Here is a 20187-nt window from a genome sequence, read left to right on the forward strand (position 1 = left end):
ACAGGGGCGGACGCACATAGAATACTACTTGCCGGTTTAAAAAAAGGTTAATTTATCATTTGCAACAAAGTAGATGTAACTGGAGGACATTGAATAAAACAAGTCAGGCACAGAACTACAAGTAAAGACCAGAGGAGAACAGTGACTGCTGGCAGGAAGGGGAGAGGAGATGTGATGGCAAATCTTAGCTTACAGAAGACAGGAGGCGTGCGTTCTAAATCTACAGCACAGAACAGTGACTATGGATCCCAAACCTTTATACAGTGGATGCGGATCTAGAGAAAAGGGATTTTAGAAACTCAAAAATAAGATAAACGTGTAGGATGGAAATGTTAATTACCCAAGCTGATCAATTCACTTTGTGTACATGTTTACAATTATGTCATGTGTGCCCCATAGATATACAAATTATCGTGTGTCAGTTTAAAAGAAAAAACATTTCAAAACATGAATCTTGGGCACAGTAACAACATGGTCTCTTGCACCGTGCTGCCGCTGCCCCGCTGGCTCTGGGCCACTACACTACAGACGACCCTCCGCTTCCGCCCTCCCAGCCACCCTCCTTACAGCAGCCACAGCATACTGTCTAAACTAAAATGCCATGGCGTCCATGGCGTCCACCTGCACTGGGGGGCACCCCTTTTCACTACTAGAATGCTCCCCATGGGCCATCAACCTACACGACATGTACAGCACTCGGAAACACACAGCAACTACTCTCTCCTCTGCCTTCCCAACATGCTAAGGCCGTTTCCCTTCTCAGAACCTTTGTATTTGCTTCCCACTAATTCATATAACTATTTCCAGTCTTTTCTTCCTCTCTTCTTTCCCTCCTCCTCATCCTCCTCCTCTCTCTCTCCCTCTGTGTGTGAGTGAGAGTGTGCGTATGAGTATGAGCGTGAATGTGAGTGTAAATGAATGTGTGATGTGTGTGAGTGAATGTGACTGTGTGTGAATGTGTGTGAGTGAGTGTATGAGTGTGAGTGAGTGTGAGTGTGTGAATGAATGTGAGTGAGTGTGAGTGTTAGTGTGTTGTGTGAGTGTGTGAGTGTGTAAGTGAGTGTGAGTGTGGATGTACATGAGTAGCCTCAGGGGTAGAAAAGGTGGTTGTGTCCCCTCCTCTCCCAAGGATCCTCTGTTAGGTGATTCTTCTTTTTTTAATTTATTGACTTATTTATTATGTACACGGTACTCTGTCTGCATGTATGCCTGCAAGCCAGAAGAGGGCACCAGATCTCACTACAGATGGTTGTGAGCCACCATGTGGTTGCTGGGAATTGAACTCAGGACCTCTGGAAGAACAGTCAGTGCTCTTAGCCTCTGAGCCATCTCTCCAGCTGCCTCCAAGGATCCTCTGTAAGAACAGCAAATACTAACCACTGAACCATCTCTCCAGCTGCTATAATGCGTTTTGATATCAAATAAAACTACACTGGCAGCCGGGCGTTGGTGGCGCACGCCTTTAATCCCAGCACTCGGGAGACAGAGGCAGGCGGATCTCTGTGAGTTCGAGACTAGCCTGGACTACCAAGCGAGTTTCAGGACAGCCTCCAAAGCCACAGAGAAACCCTATCTCGAGAAACAACAACAAAAAAAAAACACTACACTGGCCTCCTTGCTCTCCTTTACGAGTTCCCTTGGCTGTTCTAGCTAACTTTTTCATATGGTCATTAAAATTTACTTGTCAACTTTCAAAAAATGTTTGTTTCTATTTGTGCTGAATTTATGCCAATTTAGGATGATTTGACACTTTATTATTTCAAATTTTCTATCCTTCAAGCATGATTTCTTTCCATTTGTTCTATTTTTATGTCATGTGGGTTTTCCTGTGGCATGATTTATATATTTCTTGTTGCATCTGTCTATAAACTGTATTTTTGCTGCTATTATATCATCTAACTGCAGTCTTTATAGGATGTTAAGGCTCCTGGTTTCTATATGTTAATTTATTTGAACTATGTATTTATTTATTTCCCTTTGTAATGGTGTGGTGGGGTTCAGAACACCTCTGCCACAGAGAAGGTGGAGGACTTCTCCCGGAGGCTGGCGCTCCTGCCATGCTGAGGAGGTGGAGGACTTCTCCCGGAGGCTGGCGCTCCTGCCATGCTGAGGGCTCCAGGGATTTCTCGGGTTGTCAGGGCTGCGCACAGAACCTCTCCTGCTGAACCACGTTGCCAGATTTCTACATGTTAAGCTTACTTCTTCCTACTTTACTAAATCTTATTTTTCTTTGCAATAGTTTTCTTACCAATTCTCCTAGATTTCCTAGATTGATCACATATCTGCAATGGTTTTTCTTTCTCCTATCTTATCTACCTCTTACCATCTCTTGTGCAGTACTGATATCCATGTTACCACTTGCCCACTTGTGTTAGCTCATGCCCTGGGTTAATATTAATTTACAGTGGCAAATGTAGATATCCTTACCTTGCTCCTAACTTTAACCGATTTTCTAAGGATAGATTTTCTAGGCTCTGTCTGGTTTGCTTTTTCTTCAATTGATTTTCTTAAATACTATTCTATCCTTTTTTTTTTTTTATTCGAGGCAGGATTTCTCTGTATTGTTTTGGAGCCTGTCCTGGAACTCGCTCAGTAGACCAGGCTTGGTCTCGAACTCACAGAGATCTGCCTGCCTCTACCTACCGAGTGCTGGGATTAAAGGTGAGCACCCCCACCGCCTGGCCTATTCTATGCTTTTATGTGATGTGTCTATGTGAGTGGGTGCCTGAGGAAGCCAGGACAGGGTGTTGGACCCCATTGATCTGGAGTTACAGATGGTTGTGAGTCACCTGATTTGGTGCTGGGAACTGAACTTGGGTCCTCTGCAGGGATAGTACAAGCTCTTAACCCCTGAGCCATCTCTCCAGCCCTCTTCAGTTATTTTTTAAAATACTTTTTTGAGATTATAATTATTTCTTCCTTCTGTTTCCTCCCTCCAAACCCTCCCATACGCCCCCTTGTTCTCTTTCAAATTCATGTCCTCTTTTCCTTTGTTCACATACACTCACACTCACACACACACTCACACACTCACTCACACACACTCACACACTCACACACACTCACTCACACACTCACACACACACACATTCCTAATATGTAAAAATACAACCTACTCAGTCCATAAAATGTTACTTGTAAGTATGTTTCCAGAGCTGACCATCTGGTATTGGGTAACCAATTGGTGTGCTCTTCCCTAGAGAAGACTATTTCCTTTGGTGTGGTTCTTTGTCTATGACTGAGACCTCTTGGGCAATGTCCCTTCCATGTTAGCATGTCTATTGGTGCTACCCTTGCTCAGGTCATGAGTAGGTAGCCATGCTGGTGAGACACCGTGCGTGTAGCTTCTCTGACATATCTAGGAGACACAATCTCATGACAAACTTGCTATTCTCTGCCTCTTACAGTCTCCCTGCCCCCTTCACAGCAACCCCTGAGTCTTAGGTGCAGGGTTGGAGTTACAGATGTAGCAGCTGGAACTGGGCTCCACAACTTCTGCATTTGATCAGTTGTGATTTTCTATAATGTAAAAATGACCATTGCTGCAGGTGGGCGGAAGAACACTATAGAACAGAGTAGCAGGGTGCAAGTGCTCTGATGTGGAAAATAAAAATAAATGAAAATTTTAATTAGGGAGGGAGGAGAAAAATTCAGGAGGAAGGAAGGTAAAATAACAGTAAAACTGTTGGGGAAAGTAATGAGAAATCATACTATTATCTACCTAAAAATGCCTACAACACACATAAGTTGGTATATAAATATATGCTTTAAATGACAATTTCCCACCTGGGTTGATAATACTCCCCCAAATAGCCACTGGCTATTTAACAAAAACCCCAACACCGTGCATGAGAAGCCCTCCTCCGAGCTATGGGTCAGAGTGTCCCAAGGACTCCCAAAACATTAAAGGCTATTCATTGCTGCTGCCCTCTGTTCCTCCCAGCCACTACGAAACTGCCCAACCCAATCCAAAGTCACACAACTTATACCAATGGTTTTTCCCAATAGTTTTGTACCTCTAAGCCTTACATGTGTTTTTTTCTTTTGAGTTATGTTTCATACACGGTGTGTGGGAGGAATTGAACATCATATATTTACAAGTACACACTTAGTAGTCCTGGCTCTGCCTTTGCTGGAGATCAACTAAAGAACAGTCTCAGGAAATGCAGCTCTAAAGTAAACTTTGAAAACAGGAAGAAGGCATCCAACCCTCTTTCTCATTTCCAAGACTTCAGGTTACACCAAGTCCCTTACAGACAAACATACATTTCAGAAACAGCTCATCAGCTCAGGAGGAACGGGTGGTGAGGACCAGGGCTGTAATTCAACCGAACAGTGTTTGCCAACCATTCACCAGTCCTTTTATCAAATCCCTAGCCTAAGAAAAAGACGCAGGGAGAAGTGGGAGGGAGGGATGGAAAGAGAGAGAAAATGAATGGGGGGATGAAGAGAAAAGAAAGACTTGCTAATAACTCCACCCATCTTGATATGCGCTTCAAGTGGCAAGTTACCTTGGCCCACTTTCCACTGACAAAGACTCGATCCATGGCCTACTAGACCACAATCCCATAACCCCTTCTATCTCCATGAGAGTCCGGACGCTAGAGTGAGGCTACAGCTCAGAAGAGAAACATAACAAGATCACCCACGTTCCACACAGTACCCATAGAACACCAATCACTAACACACCAGGAAAGTGTTAGTAAGAGACCAGTGAGTTTACCAGAGTTCCAAACACCTGTCTAGGAATTGCATCAGAATTCTTGTTAGGCCTCACTGCCTCACTGCCTTACTGGGTTTTGGGAGGTAATTATATCACAAAGGAAGCAAGGTCCCTGCCAAATCCACAGTCCCCACTAAGAGTTTCTTCCTAAAGCGATTGCTATGTTGTATGCTATTTGATCTGTCTCCCCAGGCACAACGGCTTGTATCAGAGGTCACAAGGTCACATGTCTCTAAGGCAGTCAGGAGAGGCCTCTGAAGTCTAGCAGGAGCTCTGCTCAACAGGGGCCCCCTCTGCGGAATATTAATAAGTGATCAAAGTAGACCTGTCCTGTTCTTCCCTGGGAGTTGTGAAGACAGTACTACATGGCTGGGAGGGAGCAGCAGAGCCGGCGGTAAACAACACCCGAAGAGTGCAGAATCCCTGAGTGGGTAGACACAGAGTGAAGAGCAGGTATTAGAGTAGCCAGAGGCAGGGAAGAACTGTCACCAGGCTGCTAGCCGGGTAGAGATGATGTGCAGCCACCACAGTGACATGAAATAGAGAGAGGGCCCCTAAGCCCTCTCAAAGGCAACAAACACCAAGAAAGGTCATGCCTCTTCTCTGAGAGCTGACGCAGGTCAACTGTAATGCCTAAACGAGCAGCCAGTCTGCAGCTGGGGCGCTGAAGCACAGGACCAGGAGAGCAGGTGAGCCAGAAGACAGGCAAGAGCAGCCCTTCTCCACCGTGGGGGCCTGTCCTAGCTAGCTCTCAGGTTCCCGAGTATCGGCTGTTCTGAAACTGGTTTAACAACGTATGTTTAAGGCTGGGTGTTGGTGGCGCACGCCTTTAATCCCAGCCCTCGGGAGGCAGAGGCAGGCGGATCTCTGTGAGTTCGGGGCCAGCCTGGTCACCCTTTTTTGTTTGTTTGTTTTTACTAGACAGTAATAGTCTTATTTAATTGTGGCAGAAATAATTAGTTCAATTTAATAGATAAGAAAAATAGATCAATCAAAAAGGATGCAATTCTGAAAGTCAATGGTGAGCCTGAAACTGACCCTACTGATGTCTAGCATACTTGTATCCTATTAAATACAAAAAGAACAATTTACAAAAAGTCACATTTCTTAGCAAGATTATAGTTCTTTTCAAATTGAATTTGCAAACTAGCCATATAGACAAAATACTTTCTTGGCCTTTCAAGCATTCCTTAAAGAATATGTTTCTGGCTTTTTATTATTTATTTTCAATAAATTAATTCTGTTCAGGATAACCAAAGTTATTCTATTGTGAAAACTCCCCAGATTGTAGGATAGCTCAATGGTAAATAGAGTATCTGTTTAACATGTGGAGGACCCTGGGCCTGGCAGGAAAAACCAATTAACAAACAACCTAATGTAATGACTTTTTTTGAGACAAGGTCTCACTATGTAACACTGCTGGCCTGAAATTTACTATGTAGAGCAGGCTAGCCCCAAAAGCATAGACATCTGTATGTCTTTGTCTCCAGAGTGCTGAGATTAAAGGTATTTGCCACCATACCCATCCAGCAATGATTTTTTGTCTCCAAAAATTAAATTCATACACAAAAGGTTGATAATCTGAATATTTTTAAAATTTCTTAATGTCAGCAAATAAAATCAAAGGAAGAAGACATGTGGTATTAATCACACACTAAGATCTTTAATTTATAGAACCAAAAATAAGTAAATAAGAAAAATAAGCAAAGGTCGAAACTACCCTTGCAAATAGAAGGAGATGCAAATAATTTTTAGAGCTAGAAAAGGTGTTCATGGTCTGGCAAGATGAGTAAGTAGGTGAAGATGATTGCCACCAAGGCTGGAGGTCTAAGCTGGGTCCCTGGGACCCACACAGTGAAAAGAAAGAAGTGACTCCTAAAAGTTGTCCTGGCCTCCACATGACAGCCATGCAAATGCAAATGCACTCCTCAATACACATACACACACACACACACAAACATAAATAATTACACAAAGCAAAAAAGAAAGGTGTTCAAAATTTAGAAAATAAAAATTAGCAGTTTGACAAACTGTTTCAGAGAGAGAAAAAACAGGCAACTTCACATGGCAAGATGGGAAACATCTTCTCAGGGTATCAATAAGTACCAAAAATACCCACATATATTGACCTGTTTCTAAGACTTTATCCTACAGAAAAAATCTTACAGTTGCAAAATATGACACATACCAAGAGTTTCTGCAACATGGATTATTAAAGCAAAAGCCTATAAGCAATTTAAATTATCAACTAATGGAACTTTATGATAATGTATTATGATACATTGACACAAAGAAATGAAAAACATAGAGAATACAAAAGAATAACCATCAAAATATATTGATAAGTAGGGCAGGGTATATTAATTCCAGTAGAGTCAGGAAGATCTCTATGAATTTGGGACCAGTCCAGTCTACATAGTGAGTTCCTGCCTAGAAGGCCACATAGTAAGACCCTGTCTCAAAAAAATTTTTAATTAAAAAATAATAAAAGAGATTGATAACTGATAAGCAAAAAAGCTGGATACAGGTTGTTTATATACCTTAGTCACTTGTGTTAAAAATGCATACTGTCAGGTGGTGGTGGCACACGTCTTTAATCCCAGTGCATGGGATCTCTGTGAGTTTGAGTTCCAGGACAGGCTCCAAATCACCAAGCAGTGGTGGCATACACCTTTAATTCCAGCATTCCAGCAGGAGGCAGGGGGCAGAGGCAGGCAAATCTCTGTGAGTTTGAGGCCGGCCTGGTTTACAAAGTGAGTTCCAGAACAGCTAGAGCTATGTAGAGAAATCCTGTCTTAAAAACTAGGGGGAGGGGGGACCATATACACCATGCAAACCAACAAACCACTTCATTTAAAAGTAGAAAAGAGGGTCAGTGAGATGACTTAGCAGGTAAAATTGCTTGCCCCTAAAGCCTGGCCAAGCTAAATTCAATCCCTGGAGTGCATCCAGGTGAGCATCTGTAATCCTATCATTCCTACACTGCGGTGAGAACGGAGACAAGAGAAACACAAAGCTCGGGGACCAGCTAGCGTGGAGTATGCAGCACTGCTATGTAGCAAGGAACCCCGCCTCCAGGAAACAGGGGGAAGGACCAGCTCCTGACGGCCGTCCCCTGCTCTCTACATGTACATGTGGTGGTGCACATACATACCTGCACACACACACGCACACACACACACCTGCACACACACACACAATCTACAGAAGAATCAGAGACACTTGTATACTCAAGAGTTAGAAGTAGAGACTCACTTAAGAATATTCTATGTACCTTTAGGATTTACTCTATATGCATATTTTATCTATCCAAATATTTCATTTCCAATCTTATTAATTTCTAAATATAGACTAAGAAACTACATATAAGTGATAATGAAATGTACTATGCTCTGTGTTTTGTATTAAGCAAAATCAAAATACTTCTAGTTAATGATATTAAAAAGTTGCCCAGTATTTTTCAAAGAGCTAGGTTTCAAAACCTAATTTAAAAATGGAAAGGAAAATGAAATCTTTTATAACCCAAAGCATAAAACTATACAGAAATAAGTTAAATTTTCATTTAAGATATTATTCCATATATCACAGCATTGCTTATACCATATTAAATAGGAGGAAAAGTCTGAATTATTAAAGAATATAAAGTGGAGCAGCAACACTAATAGCTAATATTATTTGAGCTAATTGCTTCTGGTTAATAATTTTCTAACAGCTATAAAAATGTCCACTTTGACTGGTGTGTGTGTGTGTGTGTGTGTGTGTATGTGTGTGTGTGTATGTGTGTGTGTATGTGTGTGTGTGTGTGTGTGTGTATGTGTGTGTGTGTGTGAGCACATCAAGGGACAGCTTGTGGAAGTTTGCTCTCTTTCCAATCTGTGGATCCCAGAGATCAAACTTGGTCATCAGGTAATCACTTTTACCCACTAAGCATCTCACCAGCCCTATTAATTTATTTAGAAATTATCATATGCTTACATACATAAAGATTGTAAAAAATAATGTTGCACATCATGTAGTCTTTTAAAACCTCATGACAAAACTAAGAGTGGAAATATTTAATACTGGAGGTTGGAAAGATGGTTAAGAGGTTAAGAGCATTAGCTGCTCTTACAGAGTCCTGGGTTCAATTCCAAGCATCCACGTGGGGGGAGAGGCTCACAATTGCTGTGACACCTTCTCCTAGTCTCTTGGGGGACCCACACACATTTGTATATACATGGTGAACAAAGGTGTATATACACTCAGCTACAGTCACAACACTGAACAAAAGAAATCTTTAAAAATATACCTAATACTACCTTTGCTTTATTAATGCAAACAGTTTTGCCTTCTCAGGCACATGCAGTGTCTTGGAGATGCACAGGGATATCTGGAAATGAGTTGGAGAATGCCCATACTACCAGTCCTTGAGGTGAGGTGGAAGGAGGGCCACAGAGGACATAAGCTCCTCAGCATCAGAAAGCAGGGCTTAGGATCAGAAAGTAAGTTTATTCCCAGGTCCAAGGAAGCAGAGGAAACATTTCAGAAAGTTTCAGAGAGAAGCAAGCATCCTACTGCTCTCTTGGCACTCACAATACCCAGCCTTTTGTCTACCTGTTAGGATAAAACTCCCAATGACACTTTCAGTTTGTGCACAGCAGAGAGAGGGGGAAAGGAAAGAAGCCATCAATACTGTTCAAGCCAGCCGAGGTCTACAGTGAGGGAAGCAATTCTACACTTCCCTGAGGCAGTCAATGCTCTGGCTTCCTCTCAGAGACAGCTCTCCTCCTGCCCAGTGCAGGCCATCTGTATCCCTCCGGAGCTCTTACAACACACAAAAACACTTTTGAGGTTTTGAGAAGCATTTAAAAAAAAAGACAACTTCCAGCTTTGCTGCCTGGACTGGCATTGAACTTGCGGTCATTCTCTTGCCTCAGCCTCCCAGCTGCTGAGATTGTGGGCATGCGTCGACATATCTGACTCAAAGACACTTCTACAACATTCCGCCTACACAGGAGAGAGACTGCTTTCAATCCTTCAATGGCTGAACAGTAATAAACTCTTTACCTGATGTTAAAGCATTTTATAAATTGATAGCTCTTAATGGAGTATTGAACTTATGGAAGATAATGCAATAGATTAGAAGTCAGTTGAAACTGGATCTAATTATACAAAAGGTAGCATGCCATACCCTAGGCCTAACAAGTCAAACAGCAAATATAAACTGTTTAGAAAGTTAAAACTAAACATCTATTTAGACTTTCACTTTTAACCATAAACCATGATAAATTCCAAACAGAGCAACTGCTTTTATAAATGGGGAGAGTTGACCCTGTACACCACACCATTCCCAGGGCCTCCCTTGGGGCTAGTGTGCAGCCAACTTGGAAAATGTTGATGAACAGAAAAAAACTTGAACTCAACTTCCAACTCTGTTGATCATTATGCAACCTGGGCAAGTGTTTCTGTGTCTCTGTCCTTCACATCCAGTTTATAAAGCGTAATTCAAAATGACACCAAGAACGTGAGAATAAAGTTACGTACAAATCAATAGAAGGAGTCGGCACAGTGCATGTACAACTCAAGTCCAGGACTTGGAGGCAAAGGCAAGAGGACAACTACTGCTACAAGTCTGAGGCCAGCCTGAGCTACACGGTTACTCGAGGGCCAGCCTACACTACAGGGTCAGACTCTGTCTCAAAAGGAAAGGAAAACAAACAATATCCTAAGTAATCAAGATTAGGAAGGTGCAGTCATCCACATTACTAGTCTTCTACTATGCTTAATATTAATATTTTAGTGCTAAGAACAATGCCAACTCTTTTAGTAACCATCTTTATTTAATAAAGTAGATTACATTATAAGAGCATATACTTTCCCTTAGGGCTTCAGTAAAATTGTCTTATTTTGGTTTGGGGAAGTTGCAGCCCATAAACATATCTCTTTTTCCTGAATTGGCCCATTTACCAAAGAGACCTGGCTGGCATCTCTACCCTATGGGACATGGGAAATTTCCTTTCACTGTAACTGTCAGTAAAGCCAAAGGCAAGACCCAGGCATCCATGAAGGGCTGGGCTGGGAGAATGAGGGCAGGAGGGCATGCTCCCAAGCAGTCAGGGACTTGGAATTGGAAAAGCACTGGAGGGACACTAAGCAAAGCAAATACTTGCCACTTGTCTCCAAAACCAGAGGTGCCACCCCTCCCACACAAATCAGAACATTACAATGAGGTGACAGACACAAAGCTCCTAGATGTTAAGTACAGGACAGCTAGACAGTCAGCTGGACTGTAAATACTTTTCCTCTTTCTCTCACAAAGCTACAGGAGGGCTGGGATGCAATACAATGCTTGCCTGGCAGGAACAAAGCCTTGGAATCCATCCCCAGACATCACAGCCAAACAGACACACCTAAAGCTATACTTTCCCTGACTTTTCTAACAATACTTCTCCCCAGGCCCTAGAGGAGAATCACTCAGGTTCAAGGAGAGGTAAGAGGACAAGAACTTGTCCATCATATATCTAGTCCATCTAATTGCAAGGCATTGCTTCATGTCCCATGCTACTCAGCAAGCCCTGTAACCAACACCATCCCTCCCTGGAATCGGCACCATCCCTCCCCGCTCGACTTCCTGCAGAGACACACAGATGAGGTTCAGTACTCTTTGCAGAGCCCTTCCCATGGAATGAGATGTGACCAGAGCTTCTGGGAGCTACACGGTGCTGCCCTGCTACCCTTAAGTTCCTGTCACACTTCCACTGCAGTGGCTGAATCCAGACTCACACTGCCCCTGGTGGTTAACCTAGATTATCACCTTGACAGGACCTAGACTCAGCTAAGAGACAAGCCTCTGAGCATGCCTGTGGGACAAGATTAGGTCATGCCCGTCAAGGTTAATGGAGGTGAACGATCCCCTTAACTATGGGCAGCACCATTCTATAGGCTGGGTTCCAGGACTAGGCAAAAAGGAAAGAGTGCTCTAAACTTCAAACTTCCTGACTATGGGCATGATGTGACCATCTACCTCAAGCTCTTGCTGCCTTGATACTGCGCCATGACAGGCTGTACTCTCAAACAAACAGGGAGACAACTAAACCTTCCTTTCCTTGAGTTGCTTCTGTCGGCTATTTTGTTTCAGCAAGACAAGCAACTAGCAGAGCCCACTAAAAGGGAGGAGCTATGGGGACAAATTTAAGCGTCTTCGACCTTGTACAATATCACAACTGCCTTACACATAAATCTAGAATACAAAACAAAACTTTGTTAAGTGTTAACATGAAGATGTGAAGCTGCTCACACTTGTTAATATCAGACCCTCAGGTATGAGAAACTAAATAATGCATATAGTTACAATTTATGAATAAAGCCTCATACTGTTCATTCAGTTTGGCTCAAGTCTGAAGCACTCGGGGCCCTGGCTAGTACAGGAGTAATGGGAGGCCCTGCCCGGTTCATAAGCAGCTCCTAGCTGTACCACTTTAGATCACTCTCCACTGCTTTCCCAGCCTATGAACTCAGCAAGAAACCATCACTTCGTCTGGCCTCCTGGAAGAATGCATTCATGGATGTCCCTTGCAGTATGTGGCACAGATCCTACAGTTTCTATTAGAGTCCTATGTGATTTCCTCTGCTTTCACCCCCTAAGATAGAGTCTCCCTACGCATCCCAGGCTGGCTTCAAATTCCTAATCCTCCTGACTCTAGCTCCTAAATGCTGCAATTACATGTGCACCACCCCACCACATCTGTATTCTACTCCAAATTTACCTATTTTCATCATGTCTTTCCATTTCTCATGCTCTGTTTAGACCATCTTTTATTTTACTTGGGGGAGTATATCATTCTGTAAACATGATTATTCTTTGTAGTGTGTGTGTGTGTGTGTGTGTGTGTGTGTGTGTGTATACACACTATAGTACAGCAGTTTCTCAACATCTGGGTCATGATCCCTTTGGGGTTAAATGACACTTTCACAGGGGTCATCTAAGACCATCAGAAAACACAGATATTTATGTTATGATTCATAACAGTAGCAAAATTATGGTTATGAAGTAGCAACAAAAATAATTTTATGGTTGGTGACCACAGCATGAGGAGGAACTGTATTAAAGCATTAGGAAGGCTAAGAACCACCTGCTCTAGTATGATTAGAGTGTATACAGTTTTTAAAGGAGAAAATATCTATGAATTGTATCCATAATTTAGAATTATAACAACAATAAATATTTCCAAACCTCACATCCACTGTATTATTTGTTTCATGGTCAAACACTTCAAAGGCATCTTTGATCTTCTTATGATATTCTGCCACTATTACCTCTGCAAAATGCAAAGTAAACAAAATTAATTATTTATTCAAAACAAAAATCTCAGTAACCTAACTAGAAATCTTTTGGGGTTTTTTGTTTGTTTGTTTTGTCTGACCATCTGTCTGTCTCTTTTGAGACAGGGTCTCACTATCAAAATATGTAGACCAAGCTGTCTTTCAATTTCCTCAATGCTGACACTCCAAGCACGTGCCATCACGCCTGGCTAAAGTCAAAAACTAAATAAGGAAGAACCTGAAAGAGTCATTCTTGGTCTCTTTTATCATATGCCATGTTAACTACCTCTGGAAATGCCAAAGAACAGATCTGACGAAAGCAGGTTCAAGAAGGAAGGGGCTGCTTTGGTTCAGTCCCTCATGCTGGAGAAGTCATGGCACCAAATATTTTTTCCTGAGGCATAACAGTAAACTTACTTCAGTTTTCATCTTCTGTGTGGTGTGGCATAGTGTGGTGTGTGTGTATTGTGTGTGCTCATGCCTACACCAAACATGGAGCTCACTGTTACAGATGGATTAGCTAGCCACACCCCAAATCCACCTGTCTCTGCCTCTGCACTGCTGGAGTTATAAATGGGCCCTGCTTAACCCTCCCCCCTTATATGTTTGCTAGGGATTCAAACCCAGGCCCTCTTGCTTGTACCACCTCTTTCAATTTCAGTCGCTGAGACATCTCCCTACTGAGCAATCTCTGCAGTCCCTAATGTTGATCTGCAATACACAGTGTTCATACTACTAAAAGCCACCACCCAGCTCTCAATTGAAGACATTCCAGCCTACCCTCTATCTATGTAGTTTGGGTGCCATTCTAGCTCAACAAGAAAGTTAACTTAAGACAACAAACACCATTTACTTATTAGGCCTGCTCATCCCCTTTGTTCTGTTCTTGAAGAGGGTTGAAGGTAGGTGAGAGGCATTTAAACCCACCTGTGCATCCTTCAAAGACCTTTAAACAAGGGATTAAAGCTTACTTACATGAACTAGTGAAGTAGTCAATAAACATTACTGAAAATGTACTACATTCCAGACACTAACAAGGTCATAGCAAGAAGCAAAAACAGACAGAAGTTCTTCCTCACAGCTATTTTTATTGGAAATATATATATGAATGTCTACATATTTGCTGACATATACAGTAGGTTGTATGACCTTAAACACAGAAAAAAAGAGTAAGAGATGTGAAGAGTCCCGGTAAGAATGCCGACCTTAGTGACAAGGTAACAGCTGCCAGGTAGGAAAAGCCCATCTGTAAATATCTCCAGAAGAGCAACCTAAAGATCAGAGGGTTGTGAGCTCTTGGGTGGAGGGCTGAATCCTTTTTTTTTTTTTTTTTTTTTTTTTTTTTTGGTTTTTTCGAGACAGGGTTTCTCTGTATTGTTAGAGGCTGTCCTGGAACTCGCTCTGTAGACCAGGCTGGCCTCGAACTCACAGAGATCCGCCTGCCTCTGCCTCCTGAGTGCTGGGATTAAAGGCGTGCGCCACCAACGCCTGGCAAGGGCTGAATCCTTTAAGGATTTTGAACTTTCCTGTGAATGCAACAAGAACCCACTGGAAGGTTCTAGGCACAATAGTGACCTGGTCTTCTTTTCACCTTTGTCACTGTGTTGAGAAGACACTTGAAAAGGAAAGGTGGTCACAGAGAGCAGTGCAGAGACTGCTTCAGTATCTCTTTCAGATATGGTCAATGGCTGTCTCTATTGCTGTGAAGAGATACCTTGACAACAGCAATTCTTATGAAGGAAAACATTTAATTGGGGTGGCTTACAGTTTCAAGGTTCAGTCCATTATCATCATGGTGAGAGGCATGGCAGCAGGCTGACATGGTACTGGAGAAGGAGCCGACCGTCCTACATCTGATCCACAGGCAGCAGGAAGTCTGTCACACTAGGCCTAGCTTGAGCATATAAGACCACAAAGCCCACCTCCACAGTGACACACTTCCTCCAACAAGGCCACACCTCCTAACAGTGCCACACCCCATAGGCCAAGTCTATGGAGACCAGGCCTATTCAAACCATCACAGTGGCTGAGACAAGAAGGGAAACCATAGACATAGAAAGAAATGATAGGATTCTGGTTATGATCACTAAGATGTGCTGACAGATTTGAAGGGGTGAGGGACAAGACAGTGTCTCAGTGAGTAAGAGAAGAGGCAACTAGAGATGCATCTCAGTGATGGAGCACAAGTGAGGAGCTATAAATGGTGAACCTCAAGTTTTTACACTGATACAGCCATGTAAGCGTGTCTCGTGTGAACCAATATGTACAACAGGATACCCGGAAAGGAAGAGAAGGATAAAGTATATTTTATCACAAATATAAAACCACCAAATATGGAATGAGACCTCATACCTGCCGCCACCGTAGGAAGAGGCCACAGGAAGGAATAATAGTTTAGACGTCAAAAGAAAAAATGGGAAATTTTTATAACACTCATTCTCTTAAAGCAACCACTAATCCTGTTGCCATATTTTTCTCCATCTTTCATTATCACCATTCATTCACTCAAAAGTATTTACTGGAAATTTTCAAGGTGTCTAGCTCCAGGTTGGGTGCTTTATTTATAACACACAGAGCCACAGAGCTGAATACCTCATTCTTAGAACTGAAGAAACCAAGGCTCATTGAGGTTCAGCAACTCACCCAAGGTCAGAGTTCACTAGGGGTAGAGGTGGATGGAATCCAGATTTTCCTACTGAGTCCTGTTCCTCCCTCAGACTCACCCCATCTGACTATCAGTATTCATAGCATAAGAACTATAACCTGTAGTTCCTTTGTCTAAACGCTCTTTTCCAGGCTGTGGCATAATCTTCCATCTTTAGCAGCACCACAGGAACACAACAGAATTTATTGACATAATTAAATTTTACTATAACATGGCAATGAAAAGCGTGCTAATTTTATAAACAAAACATAAATGTTGCTTCATTACTTAAATTTACACTTCTCTGATTACATGTGAACTCAATAATAGCCCATGTGTGTGCTTACCACCTGTTCTCAGTTATTAACTGTCAGCTTGTGTTCTCTTCTCAACCCCTACCAGGGTCTTCTATTATTCCTTAACCATGTGTGTGAGCTCCTTGGAAAACAAAGACTTAACCCTGTCAAAAGCACTTTAATTTAATTTGGTTTTGGATAATGAGAGCAGATGCTCTTGCTGACCATCAAAACCATCCAATACCAACAGCAAAGGATACAGAAGAGTTTAAATTAGCTAAAATCACCTAAAAACCTTTATCTTCTCCAATACCAACAGCAAGGCAAAGGATACAGAAGAGTTTAAATTAGCTAAAATCACCTAAAAACCTTTATCTTCTCCAAGAAGAATCTGTTGATATTGTTCTATAATCTTCCACTCACTCAAAGATAACTTGTAAGTATTCTTCCTTCTCTAAAGATATTGTATTACACATTTTTGTGACTGCTTGGTATTCAATTAGAGGTTTTTATCAAAATTAATTCAACCAATTCCGTAACTGTGGATATTTAGATTATCTTCATTAGTGAACAATCTTGTCCAGTTCATTTTTGTGCATTTGCCATCTATCTCTTTGGAATTCAATGGTGGAGGAGGCTAGGGAGATGGTTTGGTCAGAAAAGTGCTCACTGAAAACCATGAGGACCTGAGTTCAATCCCTGCAGCCACATAAAACTCTGCTCCGTGCTTGTAACCTCAGTGCTCAGGAGACAGAGACAGGAGCAGTCTAGCTAAATCAGTGAGCTCCAAGCTCAAAAACATAAAGTGGACAGCAATAAAGGAAGCCATCTGATGTTAGTTCTGGCCGACACACACACTCACATTCACACAATCTCACTCACACTCATGCATTCACACGTACACAATCGAGCATACACACACACACACACACACACACACACACACACACACGAATGAAGTTATGTGGAATATGAGAAAGGTGGTGCTGCTGCTGTTGTCGAGACAAGGACTCACATATTCCAGGCTGACTACACAGCAGAGGATGACCTTGAACTTCTGATCCTCTTTCCACCACCTCCTGAGTACTGGGACTTCATGCAAGTGCCCCCACTATTTCACCCATGCTAGGCAAGTACTGTACCAACTGACCTACATCCCTAACCCCAGGGAAGTACATGTTAGTCATAACCATCAGAAATCAGATAGAGAGCCCACTGTTAGCCACTCTGGAATGGAATTCAGGGAATTACTGGAGAAATGGATTGATATGGCAGAAACCCAAAGAGCTAGCATTCATCTTAGAATGCATCCAGTTGGGATTGAGGGACCAGTGACTCTCCAAGACTGTAACATTCATCATCACCCACGTCAGCCACTTCTGCTCCTCTGTTCCTCTGTAGTTTTTTTTTTTTTTTTTTTTTTTTTTTAGTTTTTCGAGACAGGGCTTCTCTATTGTTTTTTAGAGGCTGTCCTGGAACTCATTCTGGCCTCGAACTCACAGCAATCCACCTGCCTCTGCCTCCCAAGTGCTGGGATTAAAGGTGTGTGCCACCAACGCCCGGCTCACTTTTAGCCTTTTAGCAGCGGCCAAAATGGCTGTACTGTGTACAGATTAAGTCTTTATCATTATTTTAAGAGGCACTGTTTTTTCTGTTTGTTTGGAGACAAGTCCTCACTATGCAGCCCAAGTAGGTCTGTAACTCCAACTCCTCCTGTGTCCATGATCTGATTATGAGTTACCACAGCCACCCTTGGAATTATTATGAAGTAATGATTAATATAAGAAAGTTCAACTGAATTGATAAACCAGTTATATTAGCAAAAAAATTAAGTTATATTTGTCAGTTAAAATGTATAACTTTAATAATTGCAATTTTCAATGGTTTCAATGTGTTTTCACATTTTTAGTGAAGTTTCTCATTGATGCAATACTATCCAAAATTTAGAGACTTGTACAAAAATTTGTATCAAGAATTGAATCTTGGTAGCCGGGCGTTGGTGGCGCACGCCTTTAATCCCAGCACTCGGGAGGCAGAGGCCAGCCTGGTCTACAGAGCGAGTTCCAGGACAAGCCTCCAAAGCCACAGAGAAACCTTGTCTCGAAAAACAAACAACAACAAAAAAAACCGAATTGAATCTTGGACTAGGTGGTAATGGTGTACACCTTTAATCCCAGCACTCGGGAGGCAGAGGCAGGAGGATCTTTGTAAGTTCAAGACCAACCAGGTCTACAAGAGCTAGTTCTAGGACAGGCTCCAAAGCTACTGAGAAACCCTGTCAAGAAAGAAAGAAAGAAAGAAAGAGAGAGGGAGGGAGGGAGGGAGGGAGGGAGGGAGGGAGGGAGGGAGGAATCTTAGGACAGGCATCATGCCCCCCCCCTTTAACCCTAGCACTTGAGAGGCAGAGGCAGGCAGTAAGAGGCCAGCCTCATCTACTGAGTGAGTTCCAAGACAGCCAGGGCTACACAGAGAAACCCTGTCTCAAGAGGTAAAAAGGGAATTTCAACCATAAGTAGTGGCACACACACACTTGTATCCCAGTACTCAGGAGGTAGAGGCAGGAGGATCAAGCATTCAAGATCCCCTCGGCTATACAGCAAGGCCTTATCTTTAAAAAAAAAAAAAAAGCAAGTGTGTAGGCGTGCGCCCTTCTGAGTGCAGATGGCCACAGATACAGAAGAGAGCCTCTAATCCCTGGAGCTAGACTTACAGGTGGCTGTGAACTAGCTGAGGTGGGTGCTGAGAATCAAATGTGGGTCCTCTGAAAGAGCAACCGAGGCTCTCAATCCGAAAGCAAATTTAAAAGAGAAATGTAAAAAGAATATAATTCTAGAGGTCGTAGCCAGTGGGGAGGGTTTTGGATTCAAGGCCAGTCTCGGCTCCACTGTAGACCGTTTCAAAGACTATGGGGGGGCGGGGGATGGCAAGTGAGCAAATGGTGCTTCCCATGCAAGCCTGACAGACACGCTGGGTCAATCCCTGGAACCCACGTTAATGATGGAAGGAGAGAACTGTCTCCCTACACTTGCCCTGTAGCCTGTATACATCCAGCACAGCACACACCTCCCTCCCAATAATGATGATAGTCATAAATTTAATTATAAACAAGGAGATGTAGCTCAGTGGTAACAGGCTTGCCTAGCATATGCAAGACAAGATAAACCAAAGTTTATCTCCAGCACTGCACAACAAAAGGTTATCAAGTCTCTTAGTAACGTCCAAAAGCTCTTCTAGTTATTATCCCAGCATATTACACAATATTATTTCCATGTGTATGCTTCGAGGGATAAACCATTCACGGCCCCAAGGTCATCACCTTAAACTTTTCCATTCTGCTATGGCTCTACTGTCTCAGGGACTCAAGACTCACCTCCTGCCTTCCTGCCTACTCAAATAATCACCAGCTACATTCTGCTCCCCACTACTACTCGAAACCTCCTACCCGTAGCTTGTCTTTTCCAATTTCTTTAATTAAGGAACTTTCAAAACATAGAGAAAAGTTGAAAGCTTAGTAGCAGCCCTGTGCCCACCACCTAGACTGAAGTATTGTTAAGACTGCCATTTTTTCCTGCCCTCCCTCCATCTCTAAGAAATGGCAGGCACAGTGATACTTTACTGCTGAGCACTTCAATATCAATCTCCTAAAAATAAGGACAATCTCCTATATAATCTCAATGATATTTTAATGTCCTTAAAAAATAACCAAATTCAGTATAATGATCTAGTGACTTCCAAATTCAAATGTCTCCATCTGTCCCCAAATGCCTTTGCCACTTCCTTCAACCTAGAATTTTATAAAAATTTTACTGTATATAAGAGTATACTTTCTTTTTTCTTTTTTTCTTTTTTTGTTTGTTTTACAAGACAGTTTCTCTGTGTAGATTTGGAGCCTATCCTAGCACTTGCTTTGTAGACCAGGATGGCCTTGAACTCACAGAGTGCTTGCTAGGCTTAAAGGCGTGCGCCACCAACGCCCAACAAGAGTATGTTTTCAACAGTCCTATTGTTCCCCACTCCCCAGCACACGTATGAGCTTGTTGGCTAGACCATGCCATACACTAGTTTATGTAAGGTTCCCTATAATCTGGGCTTGACTGACAGCTTCCCTTTCAATTACTGATCCATTAGAGCCCATTCCTTCAGGGAATGCCACCTACCAATTCTTATTGCTGTCACGTGATTCCTGATTCCCCCCCCCCCCCCCCCTGTGTGTGTGTGTGTGT

The 20187-nt window shown here is 42.5% G+C and overlaps 1 protein-coding gene across 3 annotated transcripts in view; it reads right to left on the minus strand.

Annotated features, from left to right (window-relative positions):
- Positions 1–20187, minus strand: part of Efcab2 (EF-hand calcium binding domain 2) — an 82776-nt gene that overhangs the window by 48319 nt on the left and 14270 nt on the right. For all 3 annotated transcript variants that reach the window (XM_013119135.3, XM_040738376.1, XM_005078152.4), the window contains exon 2: positions 12936–13020. In XM_013119135.3, coding sequence (XP_012974589.1) covers positions 12936–13020 — 85 coding nt within the window. The remainder of the gene's footprint in view (positions 1–12935; positions 13021–20187) is intronic.

The sequence above is a fragment of the Mesocricetus auratus genome, unplaced genomic scaffold (genome assembly GCF_017639785.1).
Source record: "Mesocricetus auratus isolate SY011 unplaced genomic scaffold, BCM_Maur_2.0 Super-Scaffold_100676, whole genome shotgun sequence".
NCBI lineage: Eukaryota > Metazoa > Chordata > Mammalia > Rodentia > Cricetidae > Mesocricetus > Mesocricetus auratus.